General features: G+C 48.4%; 2 protein-coding genes across 2 annotated transcripts in view; one reads left to right on the top strand and one right to left on the bottom strand.

The window, feature by feature from the left end:
- Positions 1 to 428: 428 nt before the first annotated feature.
- LOC126489843 (speedy protein E4A-like) lies at positions 429 to 16,635 on the bottom strand. Its single transcript, XM_050124415.1, is given in 11 exon segments — positions 429 to 1,122; positions 3,701 to 3,802; positions 4,031 to 4,199; positions 6,661 to 6,746; positions 7,255 to 7,313; positions 8,033 to 8,251; positions 8,684 to 8,818; positions 8,821 to 8,893; positions 15,767 to 15,924; positions 16,096 to 16,415; positions 16,496 to 16,635. Coding segments are annotated over 10 exon segments (1,419 nt in total). The 3' UTR covers positions 429 to 1,122; positions 3,701 to 3,742.
- Positions 15,979 to 21,033, top strand: part of Rbak (RB associated KRAB zinc finger) — a 17,639-nt gene continuing 12,584 nt past the window's right edge. Inside the window, exons 1-2 of the mRNA XM_050124420.1 lie at positions 15,979 to 16,210; positions 17,380 to 17,438. Coding sequence (XP_049980377.1) covers positions 17,424 to 17,438 — 15 coding nt within the window. The 5' untranslated portion in view covers positions 15,979 to 16,210; positions 17,380 to 17,423. The remainder of the gene's footprint in view (positions 16,211 to 17,379; positions 17,439 to 21,033) is intronic.

Here is a 21,033-nt window from a genome sequence, read left to right as displayed (position 1 = left end):
CTGCTCTTCCAGAGGACCTGGGTTCATTTCCCAGGATCCACTTGGTGGCTCACAACCGCCTGTAACTCTGGTTCCAGGGCATCCAATGTCCTGTCCTGGACTATGTGGGCACTGTGTGCATGCAATGCACAGACATCTATGCAGGCAAAACAGACATACACATAAAAGACAAAGGAAAAATGAATAAATAAATAACTCAGACTCTAAAAAGATGAGAGACTAGGTTGCTGACAAAAGAATATTTATTAAAATATGTGCTTTTTCAAAATACACATCATCTTTAAATCAAAGGAAGTTAAATAAGTTACCACTTGCTCACAGCTCAATAATAAAGAGCAAATTTCAAACAAGAATTTATATATACATGAAACAAGTATCTATAAGTAGAATCTAAAAACCCATAAGGTATAGAGGTGCACACCTTTAATCCCAGCGCTGTTGAGGCAGAGGCAGGAGATCTCTGTGAGTCTGAAGCCAACCTGGACCATGAAGCAAGTTCAAGGCCAGGCAGGGATACATAGTGAGGCTCTGTCTCAAAACAAAACAAAATGAATATATAAAAACCAAATCTTCTCTAGGAGCGAAACTATTTACACATATGAAAGTTATAACACCCATCACAAAACTGGGAGAACTGTACAATATCAAATCTACAATATATCAAAGCTATTCAAAATAAATAATTCTATGATGAACATCGCAGATTCCAATAAAATATGAAATATATTAAAGTTTTTATTACAAATATATGGCTCAAATGCTATAGTTTGAAGATATTTCCCTTCTCGTCTGAGCCCTGAGGAGCCTCCTTCAAATGGCCCGAGCCTGTGGAGACCAGTTATAGGAAACCACAGGGCTGCTGCCTTGAGGAGACGGGACTGGGGACATCCGGATGACATTTAGACAGTGTCGCTGAGTGGAGTGGGCCCTGGAGGAATCCTGGTGTCTGGCTTCCCCACCAGAGCCCCTACACGTGTTCCCGCTCAGGAGCACGGTGTGATGATTCCATTCCATCCTTCTAGAAGAGTCTGGGTTCTTCTAGTTCCTGTGGAAGGTGTCCTCTCTCATTTCTCCCAGCGGTTCTTAATGTTGGCATAGAGTGTCTCCCTCGGGCACAGGGATCTGGGGGAAGAGGGAGCCATGCCAGACTTTATACATGCAGTTCTTCAGGCATGAACAAGAGCTTTGTTCACGTTAATCCTAACTAGAGATCAGAACATTTGAAATGGGAACTTATCTCGAACCTTTCATTTGTCTGTTTGTTCTGTGGTGCCCAGGGTCAGACACCCAGGCTCCTGTCTGATGAGTGAGTGCTCTATCACAGAGCTACCCCAGCTTGCGACCCTTCATTCTTGGTAGTTGTCATTGTTTGGGAGAGCTTTTTAAAGTGTGTGCATTGGTGGTGGTGGTGGTGGGTTGTCCATGTGAGTGCAATGCCAGAGAAGGCCAGAAGAGGGCATCAGATTCCTGGTCACAACCCACTAATGTGCCATTGTTCGCAAGAACAGCAGGTGCTCTCTCCAGATGAGCTGTCTCTGAGCCCTGCTGCTGTTTTGGGGCGGGCATTCCTATGGCTGGCCTGGAGTGCACTACTCAGATCAGGTAGGTCTTGAACAGTTAGTGAGCCTCCTGCATCTGCCTCCCGGGTGCTGAGTTGACTCTTGGTTTTAACCCCTAAACTAGAAGTGTGATCTCCAGACCAGCTGACTGGGGTTCCCAGGGTCATCCAGCCGCCTACTGTGGGCCCAGGACTCTACATGACAGCAAGGGCCAGAGGAGCGTCTGTCGTGGTGTGGACTAGATTCTCGGAGTATGGTTCTGGATTAACCCACAGTCTGCTTCTCTTCACTCATTTACTTTAAACTTTTATCGCCATTTATTTATGGGGCAGGTGTGCACCACAGCGTGACTGTGGAGGTCAGAGGACAATCGGTGGGAGTTGGTTCTTTCCTTCTGCCATATGGTTCCCAGGGATAGAACTTACATGGTAGCAAGCGCCTTTATCTGCTGAGCTATCCTGCTGGCCATTGAGTCACGTGTGTGTGCACACACACATGAGGGGGGGGGTTCTCGGGTGCCATTCATTCACTTTTTCACTTTTTTTTTTAAAAGATTTGCTCATTTTTTATTTTATGTGCATGGGTGTTTCACCTGCACACATGTCTGTGCACCCTGGGCATTTACTGCTCTTAGAGACCATGTGAGGGCATTGGATCCTCTGGATTTGGAATTATAAATGGTTGGGAGGCACCTTGTGGGTTCTGGGAACCAAACTTGGGTCCCCTGAAAGAGTGAAAATGCCAAGCCACCTCCTCAGCCCCCAACTGATTTTTGGCGACTGTCTCTCATTGTCCTAGCTCTCAACAATTCCTCAGGCTGGTCATCCAGCCAGGCCAGAGATCTGCCCGTCTGCTCCCCAGTACTGGGGTTACAGGCACATGCCACAGTGCCAGGCTGTATTTGACATGGGCTCTGGGCATCAAGGTCTCCCTCACTCTTGCAGGGCAGGCGCTTTGCTGACTCATCTGAATCTCTCCACCTCGGCCTTTGAAAGTCAGACACCCTCATGCTCCAGTCCCTTGCTGCATCCTGGTCAACTCTTGGATGAACATCCTGACGCCATAGACAGAGCCACATGGTCATGCCTCACCCATCGTGATGCTCTGAAGCCATGGGACAAAATAAACCTCTTCTGTTCCTTCCACGAAGTATGACCGGAGTGTCCCCAAAGTAACTAACAAATGTGGCCCTGAAAACTTAACCACAAACTTGAGTGCAAAGGTGTAACTGGTGGCCAGGGCAATGTCTCAGTGGATGAACTTGCTACACCAGTATGGGGATGGAGTTTGGAACCCCAGAACCCACAGAAAAGTCAAGCATGCCTGGCAGCCAGCTGCAACCCTGATACACAGTAGGTACAGACAAGGATCTCTGGAGAACATGGCCTAAGGAGATTACTGCCAGTGGTGAGCTCTGGGTTCAACAAGACTCTGCTTCAATAAATAAAGAGGACAGCCATCGAGGAAGACACTCAGCATTAACAGCTGGCCCCCACCACAGATGTGCACCACACATACACACATACGCACAGCACACCACACATAAACACACTCAGAAAACATGAAAAACAAGTGCAAAGTATGGAGGTGTGGAACTGTGGAGCTGCAGAACACACATGGTGAACAGAAATCCACATTTCCTCAAACACATTCGGACGTAGTTGCTTGAAGTACAAGCATTTCTACCCATTTCAAGTCTGTGGGGAAAAACGGTCAATTCCAAGGGCAGCTGACTAGCCTCCGGTTCATACCCTGCCTCCCCAAGATCGTGCCTCCTGCTTGTCATCTCTGTGTTTGCAGTGATGGGGTGAGTCCCTGTGTGTGTGTGAGACTGGGTTTTCTCACAGTATGGAGGTAAGTGTGGGATGCAGTGTGTCAAGTGTGTGTGTGGATTCTGTACCTTACCTAACTAGACCACAGACAGATGGACACACTTTAAAAGACACCAAGGACAGGCCTGGTAGTGGTGGCACTTGCCTTTAATCCTAGCACTCAGGAGATTGAGGCAGGTGGATCTCTGTGAGTTCAAGGTCAGTCTGGTCTACAGAATAAGTTCTAGGTCAGCCAAAGCTACACAGAGAAACCCTGCCTTGAAAAACCAAACCAAACCAAATCAAAACACAAAGACATCAAGGACATACCTATGTCAGGTCAATGTCTCAGGCCTCCATGGTCCTAGAGTTCTAATATAGGTTGGTGCGATCTCGTACCCACACCCAGAGCTCTGGATTATAAGCCTGGATCTAGAAAAAAATAACAATGAAACCAAACAGTTCTGTGAGAAGTTCCAGATGCTGGCTCTCGTGGAAGACTCCGCCCTCACGTCCACACTCCAGATACTGGCTCTAGACTCCTCATCCTCAGGCTCACCTTCCAGCTCTCCCACTCCCCAATCCCAGCTCCCACATTTAACCACACTGCTCTCTGTCCAGCCCATCTCTCTGCACCCCACGTGCCCCACACCCACCCACCTCTTCACACTCCTCCCGGGACACCCAGATCCTCCAGCCCATGGACCGAATGAACTGGAATCGCAGTTTGTGGAACATGGGGCGCTGGGCATAGCTCTTGCCGTAGAGGAAGTAAAAAATATCTTGTTTAGGGACCTGGTTGTCCTCCTCCATGTCATTGGCCAGGTACCTGGGGAGGAATCAGAGTGCTGTAGGGCTCTTTACCAAGGCGGATCCAGAAGCGGGGCTGAGGGAGCATTTCATCACTGGACGGCATCAGCCCTGCCCAGTGTGAAGGAAGAGACAGTCCACTGCGGACAGGAGCCTGCCACATGGAGCAGAAGACCCAAGCATCTACAGAGCCCAATGCTGTCCTCGGCATTCTCGACACGAGATGGCCTCAGGATTCCCATCTCCATCCTTTCCCTCTTTCCCCGGCTTTTGTCCAATGGCTGACACAATCAACATTTCTGAGTTCTCTACTTCAATTGCCTTATGGTATAGACAACACACTTTGTAGGACTTGGATGAACTGGAGAGCAAATGAATGAATGAATGAACGAATGAACGAACGAACAAATGAAAGCGACAGTCAAGGCACGATCTAACACTGATAACTTCATTGACTGAGTAGCATAACCTAACCTCTCCCAACATAAACAGAATTAAGGTGTCCCAAGAATGACAGAATTTTGAGAAGCCCCCCTTCAACTGGTGCACTGTAGTAGGACTCGGGAAAAAGAGGGGGCAACATCAGAGACTATAACCCTAAATATCCTGCCATGGTAGGGTTCTATTGCAACACTGCTGGAGGCAAAACCAGAAGATTAAGGAAAGCAGCCAAAGGGTCTTTCGCCCACTTTTTGTTTGATTTGAAATGTCCTCCTATTTTGCCCAAGTTGGCCCCTAATGCCTGAGCTCAAGAGATCCTTCCACCCGAGTCTCCGGAGCTGCAGGAGGCTCCTCGTCACACTGATTGGTCTCAGGGTTTTGGAGTTTGGACCGATTTTAGAGGGGTGAAGTGTCTCCAGGCATACAACTGTGAGACACGCACACAGAAAACACAAAGTCAAAATAAGGACAGGGAATTGGGAAGGGGCCAGCCAGGAAGGGAGGGGGTATGAGGATGATGGGGGAGCCAAGTTGGAGAACATCTGGACAGAGTTCGGAGTTCACACTGGGCACTCCAGCCTCAGGAGGAGAGTGATTTCTGGTGCAGTTTTCTGGAAGCCTGGGAGGGAGTTGTCTGCATTTTCTTACAAAACAAACCCACTAGACTGGGACAGGCTGGCAAGGGAAAGCAGCAGGGGGCATCTTACTCGGGACTGGAGCTGTACCAGGAGGCCTGAGATGGACCATGGGATCCAGGGGAGAAGATGGGATGGTGTGTGGTGCTCAGCACAGAGGGATACAGTCAGTAAAGGAAGCACAGCACCTCAGCCCTTGGGGACACTTCTATTCCATCTTCCTCTCCCCCCAGGAGGGCTCTGTGTGTTAGAGTCATGCCCTCTCTTCTGTGCACACAGACACGAGCAAGCAGCCCTCTGAGAGGCCATCTTGAATCTCTAGCTGTCAAGTACCCAGAGTTTTCAGTTCTCCAAGTGAGGTTACAGGCTCTCTGCTGGTGGGTACACATCTCTAGGGCTACCCAGAGAAACACTGTCTTAAACGCCAAACCAAAACAAATGGGAAAAAAGAGGAGGAGGAGGAGGAGGAGAAACAGAAACAGCAGCAACCACTTCCAAATCACCTGCCCGCTTTGGGCTCCAAATCCCACATCTTTCACTGTTTCCTCTTGCTTTGTTGCATTATTTATTTTATTACTTTATCTGTGCATGGGTGTTTTCCCTGCTCGTATGCTTGTGTACCATGTGCATGCCCAGTGACCAAGGAGGCAAGAAGAAGGTTTCATAGCCCTTGGAACTACAGTTATAGACAGCTGTGAGCCGTCAGGTGAACCCTGGGAATCAAATCCAAGTCTTTAACTTCTGAGCCACCTCTCCAGCCTCTTATTCACTTTTTTAGAATGTGTGTGAACGTGCATACGTATGTGTGTATGTGTGGTGTGCATGTGTGTGAGCATATGAATGCATGCTGCATGGATACATGTGGGTATGTAGCTGCATGTTTGTGCATGTGTGCCTGTGTGAAGGCCAGAAGTGAACATAGGGTGTTGAACTATAGGAACCATCCACTTGTTTTTTATCTAGAGCCTCTCTCTGGGACACAAGTCTTGCCAATAAGTCTGGACTGTCTGGGGAGTGAGACCCAGGGATCCTGGCTCTTCATTTGGACTCTGGAGATCTGAACTCAGGTCCTTATGAATGTATGGCAAATGCTTTACCGACTGAGACATCTCTCCAGTCCCTTGCTCAGTTTTAAAAATAAACATTAGCTTCCCAGTCCCCACATGGCAGCTCACAACTGTCTGTGAATCTAGTTCCACAGGATCCAACACCCTCACACATATATGAAGGCAAAAACACCAATGTGTATAAAATAAATAAATAAATAAATAAATACATTAGCTTGTTTTCCCTCATAAAGCCACAAAACCAGGCATAAGAGAGATGAAAAGTCAAAGACCCACTTCTCTTGACCCACATCTAGGGCAGGGAACGGTGACCAACAGGAGGAGGCAAAATACTCACAGAGCCAGGAAGAAGTGGATTGGCCTATACTGCCAGGAGAAGAGCCCAGCGCGGCTGAAATAAGCTATGACCATAGACAGGAGGTACTGAAGGAGAGAGCAGACAGGAGAGGAGCTGTCACACCCTGGAGAGGAAGACCATAGGCACAGGGGAAAGGGGCTGAGGGGGTGTGAGGCTCAGAGAGGAGCCCCAAGGTTTGGGTACCTGCTGGAGTGGGGAAGGGAGGGTGAAAGGGGCATTCAGGAAGGCCAGGTCAGAGGCAGGAAGCCCTTGTTCCAGCATGGTTGGCTCCGGGTCAGTTCTGAGGGAGGACTTAGGACAACTGGGACAAGGAGGTCTTTGCCCAGCGGGAAAAAAGGGTCCCAGAGAGCTGTGGGAGAGAAGAAGCAATTCCCAGGGTAAGACTCAGACCCCAGTGAGGCAAGGGTCTCCTGTCCACTCTGTAAGACACTGCCAGGCCCTGAAGAAAGGCACTGGCAGGATATGGAGGGTCAAGACTGTGTGACTTCTGGTGGCTCTGGGGAGGGACAGAGGATGGTGGTCAGGGAGGCCCCTCCCCAGGCAGGACAGGATCTGGAGCCCAGCTTGGCGCACCTTATCAGACACTCTCAGCGTCTTGTCCCAGGCCAGGAATTTTTTCACCACAGGATCCTCTGTGAAGGAAGAGCATGTGTCATGGTGTGAAAGGGAAGAGCTTGGGGTGAGCCAGGAGAGCTGCCTCCCTGGGGGAGAGCCAGGAGAGCCGCCTCCCTGGGGGAGAGACAGTGTAGATCCCTGGGAGAGAGCCAGGAGAGCTGCCTCCCTGGGGGATGGCTCAGGTCAGATCCCATGAATAGACACAAGAGCAAAGGATGGAGCAGGCACATGTGCCGGAAGTCCCACCTGGACCTCCTGCGAGGAGATGCTGACAGAGGCTTAGAATACAGTGCCATGCATACATGCTTAGATGTCTTTTATGTATGTGTTGTTCGAGGATCAGTCCCAGGTCTTCTGTATGCTGGACAAGACTCCACCATGGAGCTCCATCCTCAGCCAAGGATCAAGATGTCTCAACAGCTGCTGTTCCCATCTGGTGTCTCAGGAGGTTATGAACATGGATGTGCTGAGCTTGTGTGGGCAAAGACACCCCAGCTCAGCAAAGTCGGAGCTAAATAATAGCTGGGGTGGTGGATTCTGGCTTCTCCCATACCCCTGGGGACACATGTCAACTCTAGCCTAAGCCCCTGCCACCTATGCGTCCCTGAGACTCAACTGAGCTTGAGCCTCCCAGGCTGACTGCTCTGGACTGGGAGGGAAGCTTTCCCACGGGGAAAAAGGTTGACTAGAAGCTTCCTCCTTCGCCTAAGGAGGGAGCCATGTAGGTGTCACCTACCCAGCAGCCTGGTGAAGACCTTGTGGTGTTCAGGCCTCACCATAGATGCGGGCCTCCTCCTCAGCGTCATCCTGAGCCCACACAGTGTCTCCACAGACCACACCGGCTCAGGCTCAGGGTCTAGAAGCTCTGCCAGGTCATCCTCAGAATCCGATGACAAGTTCCTCTTCCTCTTTGGGCTGGTGGAAGGAGGCTGGGAGTTGGCCTCCGCCCTTGGTTCTAAATGAAGAAACCACACCCCAGCATGTGTGAATCTCAGCCCTGCCCCTTGATACCCCAAACACCCCAAACCTCTTCAGCTACTGCCTTTCCCCAAACCATTGTGCCGATTCCCTCTGGGCTGATGGCCACCTGCCTCTCATCTTGTCCCCATCCCCTCTCCCTGTTCCTCAAGACTCTTCCTCATCAGAGACAAATTGTCCCTATACAAAGGAAGTCTCTTCTTATGTCCCCTCTTCTCCGTCCTGTCTCTGACTCTTGGTGCCTAACCCCTTCCTTGTACTGCGGGTTTTCAGTCCATGTGACATCTGTGTCTGACTCCCTGTTCTCCGGCCCCCAGTCCTGCCTCCCGGGCCTCCCTCCTGCGCCCTTCCTCCTGCGCCCTTCCTCCTTGCCATCACCCTCTCATCTCTCCTCACCCAGTCCCCTCACCTGCTGGTCCTGAGATCTCCCCATGCGTCAGCACCCCAGGTGAGGGCCTGGTGATGCCAAGCTGAGGACTCTGTCGCTCAGAACACAATGACAGTTGGCCAGAGGTCACGATTCTCCCTACCTGTTTCCTCCCACAAATCCTAGACTTTGGTCTATCCCACCCTCCTCCTGGACTCTCGCGGGATCTAGGCCTGATGCCCATTCCCTAGTCTGAGGAGATCTCAAGAGTGGAGCTCTGAGAAGACACTATCGTCATTTGGTTTGCCTAATTCCACGGAGTGTGTCCTTCATATGAGGAGTGCAGGAGCCCGTGACGTTGTCACCTTTTCAACCTGAAAACCAGCTTGAAAGAAAGCTTTGCAATTTATGGATTAATAAGTCCACTGTCTCTCACAATGTAGGGTTGACATGTCTCCTGCCACTGACCTAGACTCCTTCCATGAACAAAACCATCTTCCATGTCTGAGTTCTGCTTTCCCCTTTCTGTACTGGGGGAGGGATGCCTCGGTCATCGAGAGTGATTGGTGTGCAACCAAAAGAACCTGAGTTCAAATCTCAGCAACCACACAAGCCAGACACAGTGACCCAGGTGGTGTGGTGTGGTGTGTGTGTGCACGCGTGTGTGTGGTGCAGGAGGGAACAGCAGAGTACCTGGTTTTCGGCTGCTAGCCTAGCTAAGATATGAGAAATAAGGCACAGAGTGATAAAGTATACCCAGTGGCCCCCTGCCTCTTGCACACTCAAAGATATGCATAGGTGTGAATACACACACTCGTGAAGAGAGGAAGACATGCAATGTTGACTTGTGGCTTCCCCAGAAATACATATATTTGTGTTAAGCTTCTTGATTCTAATCGCTGGAGTTATCATTCTCATTCCCACACGTGCGTGACAAACGGTCAGATCCGGCCATGGGTTCCTTTGCCGATCGAGCCATCTCACCAATCCTCCACCTCATGTTTTTGAGACAGAGTTTCCTACTGAACCTGGAGCCTGATGACTCATCTAGACCCACTGGTCAGCAGCTGCAAGAGAGTCTCCTGACTCCACCTCCCCAGCTCAGATTACAGGCCCAGGCCACCCTACCTTCCGTCTTTCTGTTTTGTTTTGTTTTTCTGGACAGGGTTTCTCTGTGTAGCCTTGGCTTTCCTAGAACTCACTTTGTAGACCAGGCTGGCCTCAGACTCACAGAGATTCATCTGTCTCTCCCTCCTACATGCTGGGATTAAAGGCGTCCGCCATCACCGCCCAGTTCTTTTTTTTTTTTTTTTTTCTACATGGGTTCTGGGGATTTGAACTCAGATCCACAGGCTTGCATGACAAGCACTTTGCTCATCTTCCTAGCCCCTGGGAGAACACAGGAGCAGCCACCTCCTGGAAGTCACATGGAGAAGTTCCAATCATGTGCAGGAAGGATCCCGACAGTGGATGGACTGAGGAGCAAGAGAGATGGAGGAAGCCCAGTACTTACGATGGAAGAAAGCGAATTTAGATGGCATGACACGCAGAGGCAAGCTCCAGGACCCGACCATTCGTGTGGTTACCTGCAACAGAATAACAATTTAGTTTGTGGCCTTGCTGCTGTTCTAGAGCCAGAGCACAGGGGAAGCTGGTGAGGAGAGGCCAGGGGGTGATATGGTGACATTCCATTCTGGCCTGTCAGAATAACAATTTAGTTCGTGGCCTTGCTGCTGTTCTAGAGCCAGAGCACAGGGGAAGCTGGTGAGGAGAGGCCAGGGGGTGATATGGTGACATTCCATTCTGGCCTGTGACTGCAGGACCAAGTCCCCACATTCCTACCCTAAGCAAGTCACCCAAACAAGATTCAGAATCCAATTGACCATGATGACACACACCTGCAATCCCAAGGCCTGGGATGTTGAGGCAGGAGGGCTGTTGCAAGTTCCAGGCCAGCCTGGGCTAGAGAATGAGACCTGTTTCAAAAACAAACAAATCATATGGGGGGGGTGGGGAGACAGGCTTCTTCGTTGGTAAAGTCTTTACTGCCCAAATATAAGAACTTTAGCACCCACATTAAAAAAAAAAAAAGGAAAAGCCAGGTATAGCATTTGCCTGTAATCCCTTGCTGGGGAGAGAGAGGCAGGAAGATTCCCTAGGGTTCACTGGCTGGCCAGTCTAGCAGAATCAACAAGTTCCAAATTCAATGAGAGACCCTTTATTAAAAGATAAAGTGGAGAGTAATTGAGGAAGATATATGACCTCTGGTATACACACACGCACACATACACACACATACACACACACACACACACACACACACACGGGGGTGGGGAGTCAGTAATGAATTGATGGTAGTCAAATGAACATGTCTTTGTTAGTTTGTTTATTTTTATGTGTATGGGTGTTGTGTGTGGGTTTTTTATGTGTACGGGTGTTTTGTCTGAACACCAGAAGAGGTCATTCAGATCCTATACGAGTACAGTTATAGATGGTTGTGAGCCACAGTGTGGTTGCTGGGAACTGAACCCAGGACCTCTGGAAGAGCAGTCAGTACTCTTAACGACTGAGCCATCTCTCCAGCACCCAGTGGGCATGTTTTTTAAAAGCAGGATGCCAATGAAAATCACCGTGATACCCTTGACACCACGAGAATGACGGTGATAAATAAGTTGGAGAACAACAAGCGTTGGCAAGAATGCAATGAGCAGTCTACAGTGCCAGCAGGACTGCAAAATGGTGCCGTCAATGTGAAAAATGGGTTGGTGGCTCCTTGCGGCGTCAAACAAAGGATTACCAGATGATGTTTCAGTTCCACTGCGGGATGCTACCCGGTCGATCTCTACATAGGTACTCGTGCAGGAACTTGAACACGGGTGTTCACTGTGACTTAGTTCATCATAGGCAAAAAGTAGCAACCCTCCCAGGGTCTATCAGCAGGTCAGCAAGTATCTGTCGGCAGATTTGTGCGTAAACAAAATGCGATCTATCCACACAGTTAGAGAACCTTAGGATAAGACGAAGGGCTGGGGAGATGGCTCAGTAGGTAAAGCCATTCGCAGTGACAGCTAGATGACCTGAATCACAGCCCCAGAGCCAAGGTCAAAAACAAAACAAACAAGCAGAGGTGGTAGCTTGTCTGGAATCCCAGCACTCCAATAGCAAGATGGGGGAGATCAGAGGAGCCTGCCAGAAGTTCACAGACCTAGAATCTGCCCTCAGGAAGCTTGCTGGACAGCTAGTCCAGAGTACCTAGCACAACAACAACACAAGATCTGCCTTGGAACAAGTGGAGCAAGAGCGCCAGTTCCCCAAAGTTCTTTTCTTGACCATACATGCATCATGGCACATGCATGCTCATACACAAATGAAAAAAAATTAAAGATGAGTGAAATGTTAGTGCATACACATAATATCTACACAGCAGGTGCACACATCCATACCACGTATCTCCCCTTGCTGCCTCTCTACTCGAAGTGCACCCTCTTGGCTTGCTTCATGACCACTGAGTTGGTCCTTAAAAATCCCATTTATGGTCAGAACATAAGTTCTTGTGACTAGGAGATGCTGTGTGAAACAAGACAACTAATTACTCTCCAGGTTCCTCCTTTAATTGAGGTGACTGAAAGCCAGAAGACTGCCCAGTCACAGTGATAACTGACAGCTGGAGCTGAAGGCTGGATCTCCTGATGGGCCACTGCATCACCCACGATGGAGCATCCTTCCTAGGTGGCCTCCTCCCTTCACTCCCTCCGGGGTAAGAGCACACATTGGAATCCTTCATTCCAAGATGCAGTATCTTCCCCCTTCTTCCCTCTAGTCTGTGATTCTATCTTGGTTAACAACTCGCTCATTCCAATTTTTGACCGCAACGTGAAAGTCTGCCTTACTGAATTTCTGGGATGGGAGATCCATGGAACGTTCTGTTTGCTCAGGGAGCCCAGGGATGGGGTCCAGTGTCTGTCCCCCCAAAGAGAGGATGGTGGCAGGTGTTGCATCTGGAGAGGTTGATGCTTACGCATGACCTAGTGTCAAGAATCTTTACAGTCAAACAAGGGAGCTTGTTTGTAAGTTTATCTAACTTGCACAACATCACACATGTTCTCAGAATGCGCCCACCCAATTTTCCATGTATCCCCACGAAAAATGTTCTATTAGTCTATAAAGGCTTGTTACTGACCTTGTCTTTTAGAGCACATGACTTTGTTAGTATTTATTTTACTTCGCAACTTTCCTTTAAAGTATTTTGCATTGGTATGGAATATTTGTGTAAGTGGATTTATAATCCATATTCTCCGGCAACAGGGCATTACTTTCTGTCCTTGTAAAACATATTTTGTATACGGATATTTTTGCCCTCATGGTTGTCTGTGTAACATGAGCATGCAGTGCCCATAGTAGTCAGAAGAGGGCACCAGATCCCCTAGGACTGGCGTTATAGCCGGTTGGGCACCACTAGGTGGGTGCTGGTAATCCAGTCTGGGTCCTATAGGATAGCAGTCAGTGCTCTGCTGCTGAGTCATCTCTCCAGCCCCAAGAGCACATATTTACATCAAGGTATATCATGACTATTAGTCCCTCAACATTATTACTTCTGGTTCTATATTTTAGCATCTTCTTTGATGTTATTAACTTGTGTTACATGGTTTGGAAAAAAAGATTGGACTGGGCAATGTAGCTAGAATCCCCCAGTGAGGGGCTGGGGTGTGGCTCAGTGGTAGAGCACTTGCCTAGAATCCCCCAGTGAAGGGCTGGGGTGTGGCTCAGTGGTAGAGCCCCTGTTTAGAATCCCCCAGTGAGATGCTAGGGTGTGGCCTAGCAGTATTGCACTTGCCTAACATACAGGAAGGTTTGGGTTCTATGCTCAGCAATGAAGTATAAATAAAAGAACAAATTTTGCTTGTTGCAAATGGTAAAAATTTTTCCACCCTTCCCATTTTAAAGAGTGCTTTCTTGAGGATATTTACAGTAGAGATACATATTATCTCTTTGATACACATCTGGTTTTAAAATTATTATTATATAAGCTTTCTGCCCTCGTTTCAGGCAAGAACTTCCTTTTCTGAAAGACCTGAGAGTCCCTTCTTGTCAAGGTAAACCTCAATGAAAAAGAGCATCTCTATTTCCCTGTCACCTGGGGAATTTAATCAAGCTATGAGTCTGTCTTGGACTCAATAACCGTGACATAACACCTAAGTCCATTGAGGATCAGTAGCACCGGCAGGCACAGCTGCTACCTGTTGCTGCTATTGGAGGCCATATATGACAACAGCTGTCACGTGCCATGGCCAGGGCCACTGGGACATTAAGTCTCTAGTTTATAAAGCTGGACACAGTAGACCTCAAGGTCAGAACTTGTAGCTGAAAGCCTGTAGGTCCAGCCAGTAGCCCGTGGGCACACCTGGGATGCTGGCACTGGGTGAGCTTCTCCTTGCTACTGAGCAGAGTAGAAGGACCTCAGCCTGCTGGCTGGTGACCCTTGTTCTGTCTGTACACATGGAAATCTTTTCTTAATACAAAAATATATATGCTTGAAATATCCTCATTGCAAGGAAGGAATTCCTTTTCGGAAAGTCCCGAGTCCCCTCTGTGCAATGCTCCTATCTCCCTGTCTCCCGGGGAGTGTAGTCCGGGCCCCTGTTCAGAGATGTAACTACCTGCTTGTCACAGGGATGTGGGAGCTTTAGCTTCGTGAGATAAGTACCAGCTCAGATGAGCCCCTCAGATACCAGGTGACAGCAGAAGGGACTTGAGAGAAGAGGGAGCCAGCCTGGCAGTGGAGTCCTTCCAAGGCACCCTGCAGCATCTGATGCTTCTGTCTCTGGCTGGTTCCTCAATAGTTTACCTAAAAGTGGCACTTCAAGGTGGCTTGCTGCTGCTTCTGTGATAAAATTCTTTTACTTTCTGCATCAGAGAACTTTCTGAGTTGGCAGATTTTGTTATCAATTTTGACACCAATGTCTTTATGAAGGATTATGCCAAGAATCCTGCTGCATTCTTTCAGCAAGAAATTGATGAATTGTTCATCATATTGTACTATTTGTAGGGTAAAAGGCCCACCCTGGCCCTGAAACCAGAGCCAGTGAAAGAAATGCTTTAGCCTCAAACCCAGAACCAAAAAAAAAAAAAAAAATGCACCCTGGCTCTGAAACCAGTACCAAAGAAACACACTTTGTCCCTGGAATAGAACCAGAGTCAGTGAAAGAACTATGCCCTGGCCCCAAAACTGGAGCCAAAGAGCTTTAAAAAGCCAGTGAAAGAAACACAGCTTGGCTCTGAAATTCGCCATTTCTGCCCCTGACGAACTGAACTAACCAATCACTGAGCAGGAAAAACTAACCAATCCCTCTTCTTCCTGGGAAAATGCTGCCCCTAAGAAGCCTTATATAAGCCCAGTGCCTGGTCAGGTTCAGACTGCTCTTCTTCCACCCTGGCAAGATGGCCAATCTCCTGGATTCTTCCCTCCCAATAAGTCTCTTAAAGGAGGTTTGGGTGAAGACCTTTCCCCAAAGCAGAGATGGGGGAGAGCGGGACTCTAACACTTTGGCTGCGCAAGCCTTCCCCTAGCAGAGCGGTGTTGCTACACCAGAGCCGAACTCTAACAACTTCAGTGGGGAAGCCCTTCCCTGCTGGAGCAGAGCTGCTACTTTGGGGAAACCTTCCCTAGAGCAGGGCTGTAATCTGCTCTGCTAACTGTGGTCTGTACTGTTCCCTGACTCCGACTGCCAGAGCACTCTTCCACCTAACACTCAATATTCCTGGCTCCTGATCGCCAGGATCCCTTTCCTTCTGAGCTGTGACACTTCACCATTTTTGAGAACTTGTCATCATTGCCTGACCCCAGATACCGCATTACTGTTTTGCTCTTTCCACGTGTTCTTTTCTGGTTCTGTTTGTAGCGTTTTATGCATTAGTCGTGCGATCTAGAAAACCCACCAGTTGTGTTTTCTCTTCCTTCTCTGTACAGCATTGCTGGGTATTTCTTGTGCCTAGTATTTCAAGAAAGTTTGGTTAATTGAGAAGACACAATTCCTTTTCCTTACTTCAGAATCTTCTTCCTTCTATTTTAAGAGTCCCAGGCCTGGAAAAGATTTGAGTCTTAAACCCGCAGGCCGTTTCTCCTGCCTCAAAGGGAGTGAGGACAAACACGAAGGTGAGAGCAGGCCTGGGGGCGGCCATTGCTCTCAGAGCGCCATCTTCAAGCGGCTGGGAGGAGGTATATTCTTGCGCGACGGTCCCTAGATGCGCGAAGACTTCTGGGAGATAGAGTTTCTGCTCTACTCCTAGGGAGAAAGGAGATCCCTGGAACTCGGGCTTCCGGTAAGATGCTGCCCATGCGCGCGTCTCAACCTATGCGCGTGCTCGTGCATGCGCACGGCCTCCGCGCCGCCCTGATTTCCTGCAGGTCCTGGGTCGAAGCTCCCTTCCCTCCTGTAGCTTTTGCTTTCGCTAACTTGGAGTCGCAGATCCTGTGAGGGCCGAGGCCGGATTTTTCCGGTCTGCAACCGGAGGGCCCAGCGGGAGCGCGGCGTGGAGGCCGAGGACAGGGGCGGCGGGACTGTCAGCTCGGTGAGGCCCGTGGGCGCAGTTTGGGGGCCGCGAGAGGGAGGCTGGGCCTGGCCGGTCGCTCGCCGAGGTCCTACCGATCTGCGTCAGCCTGGGCTCCCCGCTGTCCCGTGCGGAGCCCAGGAGGGACGCAATGGTCGGGGCTGACAGCAGAGCAGCTGCACGGCTTTGGGGTGCATGGACGGTCCGAGGACGAGGTGTGCAGGCACTGGGAGGGTCAGCGGTTCCAGATTCCCACGGTGTCACTCAGCGCCCATCAGCACCAGTGCTCCGTCCGCTGGTTCCTACCTTTGTAGCACTTTGTCTACCCTTGTAGCATCATAACGGTCTAGTGCAGGAAGTCTGCTTTTGCTTCGGCTCGTGGAGGAATCAGTGCGATGGTGTGACTTAACTAAGGTCGTGCAAGGGTTTGGGGATAAGCGTGCCATTGTTTTCCAGTTTCTCTCGTATTCCTTTTTAAAATGGGCAGCAGTAAGCAAGTTTAGTTGAATAGTTTGAAAAGAAACCACGCTTTATTACTGTTTATACGACGTCTGCCCATCTGGACCACTTTTCCTTTTTACATTTTTGTTTTTGAAACGTGATCTCCCTGTGTTACCCAGGTTGTTCTGGCACTCGGTGATCCTCCTGTCTCAGCCTCCAGTACTCCAGAGAACTGGGAGTACGTGTATGTCACCCCATGGAACATTACTTCCAAGTGTACAGAGCTCAAAATTCTTCATTCACATGACATAGTTTCACCAATTTGAACAGGAAATAGAAATAGGAAACAGGAAAAATAAAAAATAACCTTTTTTGCACCTTTACATCTAATGCCCAGGGTCTGAAAAAAGAAGCAGTTTTGAGTTCATTGTGTAGCCCAGCTGGGTGGTGATGGCACAAACCTTTAGTTCCAGGACTTGGGAGGCAGAGGCAAGCAGGTCTCTGAGTTCGAGGCCACCCTGGTCTACAGATTGAGTTCCAGGACAGCCAGGGCTACACAGAGAAACCCTGTCTTGAAGAAAGAAAGTGTAGCCCATCCAACTGTTACCTGTTGGAGTTACTGGTTCCTCCTGTCACCCGTGTTACCTCTTCAGAATGTTTGTAGATTGTGACTTCATTTGGCGGTTCCCAGGCAGGAGATGTGTCCCTGTGTAGACCAGTTAACACCTGGTTTCCTTTTCCTCCCCTAGGTCTGCCATCGGCAGCGTCTGCGCTTTTCCAAGAGCAGCAGAAAATGAGCCGATCGAGGGTGAGTTTTTCCGTGTGTAAAGAGCCTTTTCTCGTTTGTAATGTATTAGGGAGACTGACAAAGGACTCTTCTTTAAAATGCTGTGGAGGTGGAAGACTATAAAGGCGATTACAATATAAAATATAGCCTGAGCGGCAGGATTGCCATGGCCTGTTGTGTAGGCAGTGTGAAAATTTTAGGCTAATGGAGTTACTTGACACTGTGAGAAAAAGGAGGGTCGCATCCTTTCCATCACCTGCCTGCAGGTACTGTTGGGAGATGCCACTTCTGGTTGCTTATGGGTAGTGAAAATTTCCTAGGACTTGGCAAGTTTTCTTTATTCAGGTTGGTGTGAGCATTAATGACATTCGTAATAACAACCTTGGAGTCCTGTGTAAGCAGAGGCCCCGCTGCCCATGAACTTGTTGCAGGCCATTTTTCCAGGGACCATATGTGACGGGCCAGTGTGATCCGTTTCCATCTTTCCTTTCTAGTTGTAGAGTTTGAGGAAACTCTTTGAATAATGGTTCTTTTAAAATGCCTCTTAGATTTAAAAAAAAAAAAAAGGGCTGGAGAGATGGCTCAGTGGTTAATAGCATTGCCTGCTCTTCCAAAGGTCCTGAGTTCAATTCCCAGCAACCACATGGTGGCTCACAACCATCTGGAATGAGATCTGGTGCCCTCTTCTGGCCTGCAGACATACACACAGACAGAACATTGTATACATAATAAATAAATAAATAAATAAATAAATATTTTTTAAAAAAATGCCTCTTACGGTTTTAGGGGGTTTTTTTTTGCTGCCTCCTCCCCCCAGAAACAGGATGGTTTATTTGTTGTTTCACAGTTTGGAAATTTGTTGCCATTGTCTTTACCTTTAAAGTAGTTGGAAAAAGTCCTTGCTTTCCATGTGAGATTGCTTCTTTGCTCAGAAAGATTAGTCGGAGTGTGTCCATTCATTTTTGTTGTTGTTGTTTTGAGCCAGGGCCTCACGTAGCTCAGGCTGGCCTCATGTAGCTCAGGCTGGCGTCGTATAGCTCAGGCTGGCCTCATGTAGCTCAGGCTGGCCTCGTGTAGCTCAGGCTGGCCTCATGTAGCTTAGGCTGGCGTCATGTAGCTCAGGCTGGCCTCATGTAGCTTAGGCTGGCGTCATGTAGCTCAGGCTGGCCTCCTGAGTGCTATTGTAGCCTGAGAATGACCTTGATCCTGGTGAACTCCTGATCCTCCTGCCTCCACATCTAAGGGCTGGGATCACAGGTGTGCACCACCTTGTCCATTACTTTTCTATCTGCATGTTGAAAATTACCTTGACAAAAGCCACTTAAGGAAGAAAGGTTTTATTTGGGTTCACGGTTCTGGAATACAGTCTGTCTGGCGGGGAGGGGCCTATATTAATGTCTTGTCTGAAGTCAGGGAGGAAAAGGGACAGCATGCTGCTGCGCGCCTCCCTTTTGTCGGCAGGCCAGCATCCCAGCCGGGCACGGTGACATCCACAGCGGTAGGGTCTTCCAGCGCCACTGTGTAATCAAGACAGTCCCCATAGGCCCGTCTCCCAGGTGACCTATCCCATTGACAGCACTGACATCAAAACTGTTGTACAAGGCATTTGTGAGCTTCCTTCTAGAAACCTCTGTGATGTTCCTGTCTCCGCTGTTGTGAGCTTAGCGGTTGTGCAGTAATGCTGTTGTCACCGTCTGCAAAGGTCTTAGGGAAGGCTGAGTGGTAGCTCACTCTTCGTACCATTTTCTCCTCATTTGTTTACTGAATACTGTTGTGAACGCGAACTCGCCATTTTGGCTGCATAGCTCCTGTGGGAAGACAGATTAGAACTACCGGGTGGGCGTCTGAGCAGCGCGCTTCTTGCTTTGAAATGTTTCAAGTGTCTCAGCACGTTGATGGTGAGCAACCTTGATAGTCAGATCTTGAGTTTGGAGACCAGATAATTCCTTTAAGGTATTTTTTGAGTTCTTGGGAAACACTTCTTAAATATTTGACAGCATTTGTTTTTTATTCAACATTTTATTTTGAAGTAATTTCAGATTCATAGAAAAGTTGCAAAGAGGGGCTAGAGAGATGGCTTAGTGGTTCAGCCAAATGGCTGGCTGCTCTCCCAGAGGTCCTGAGTTCAATGTCCAGCAACCCCGTGGTGGCCCACAAGCATCTATAATGAGATCTGGCTCCCTCTTCTGACCTACAGGCACCCATGCATGCAGAACACCATATACATAATAATTTTTTTTTAAACAAAAGAAAGGTTGCAAAGAAACAGAAGAATGATACAAAGAAACCTTACATTCCTTTTACTCTAAGGTACCAATTCCTTTTAAAAAAAACAACTTTTTAAATATTTTATATGTGCCTACATGTGTGTGATGGGGCAATATGTAGCATTTCCATAGTGTCTCTACATGGATTCTGGGGATGGACCCCAGATCATCCGGCTGTGTGGCGAGTGCTTTACCCACTGAGCCATCTCACTAGCCCACCCTGCCAGCGTTACTCAAGAGAGCAGAATGGCTAATCGACAGTGTGCACTCTACAGCACCGGATGTAATAAAACCACTTCACAATGACAGAGTGATTGCTGAATCTAGAGAACATACAAACGCTTGAGGATTTTGTTTCGCCTTTTTTTTTTTAGGGGATCCAACTGGGAGAGTCTCATCCATAGAATTATAGAGTCATACATAGAATCAGGGTCTTATATAGAGAGTTATAGAGTCAAATATAAAACCATAGTATTGCCTGGCGATGGTGGCGCACGCCTTTAATCCCAGCACTCAGGAGGCAGAGGCAGGTGGATCTCTGCGAGTTCGAGACCAGCCTGGTCTACAGAGCTAGTTCCAGGACAGGCTTCAAAGCCACAGAGAAACCCTGTCTCGAAAAATAACAACAACAATAATAATAAAAAAAAAATCCATAGTATTATAGACTCTCGTGCATGGAATCCTAGACTTTCATACATCATAGAGTTGTATCAGGTCTTTTCTTTTGAGCCACAAGCCAGCTCCCAAATCACGACATAGAGACTCAATATCTGTTGTAAATGCTCAGCCTCATCTTAGCTCTTATTTGAATCTGTTTCTCTCTGTCTACGTTTTGCCTCAGGGCTTTTTACCTTTCTTTCTGTAAGTCCTGCCCTGTGTTTGCTGGCTGGCAGCTGCCTGACTAGCCCCTCATGTCTTCCTCTTCCCCTCCCTCATTCTCTCCTCCTCTCTTCTTAGTGGGGCTAGATTTCTCTTCCTACATATTCTCTCTGCCTGCATGTCTTGCTATCCCTCTTCTGCCTAGCTGTTGGCTGTTCAGCTGTTGATTAACCAATCAGGTACCTTAGGCAGGCAAGGCAAAACAGCAACACATCTTTTCATAATTAAACAAGTGCAACAGGAACAAATGTAACACACCTTCACACAGTTAAATATTCCACAACATAAACATAACACACCTTCACACAGTTAAATATTCCACAACATAAACAAACGTAACACACCTTCACACAGGTAAATATTCCACAACATAAACAAATATAACACACCTTCACACAGTTAAATATTCCACAACATAAACAAATATAACACACCTTCACACAGTTAAATATTCCACAACATAAACAAAA

Source organism: Alexandromys fortis, unplaced genomic scaffold (genome assembly GCF_014885135.2).
Source record: "Alexandromys fortis isolate MF-2015 unplaced genomic scaffold, M_Fortis_MF-2015_v1.1 scaffold_227, whole genome shotgun sequence".
NCBI lineage: Eukaryota > Metazoa > Chordata > Mammalia > Rodentia > Cricetidae > Alexandromys > Alexandromys fortis.
Note: the sequence above shows the minus strand (reverse complement) of the source record. Positions and strands in the feature narration are given on the sequence as shown.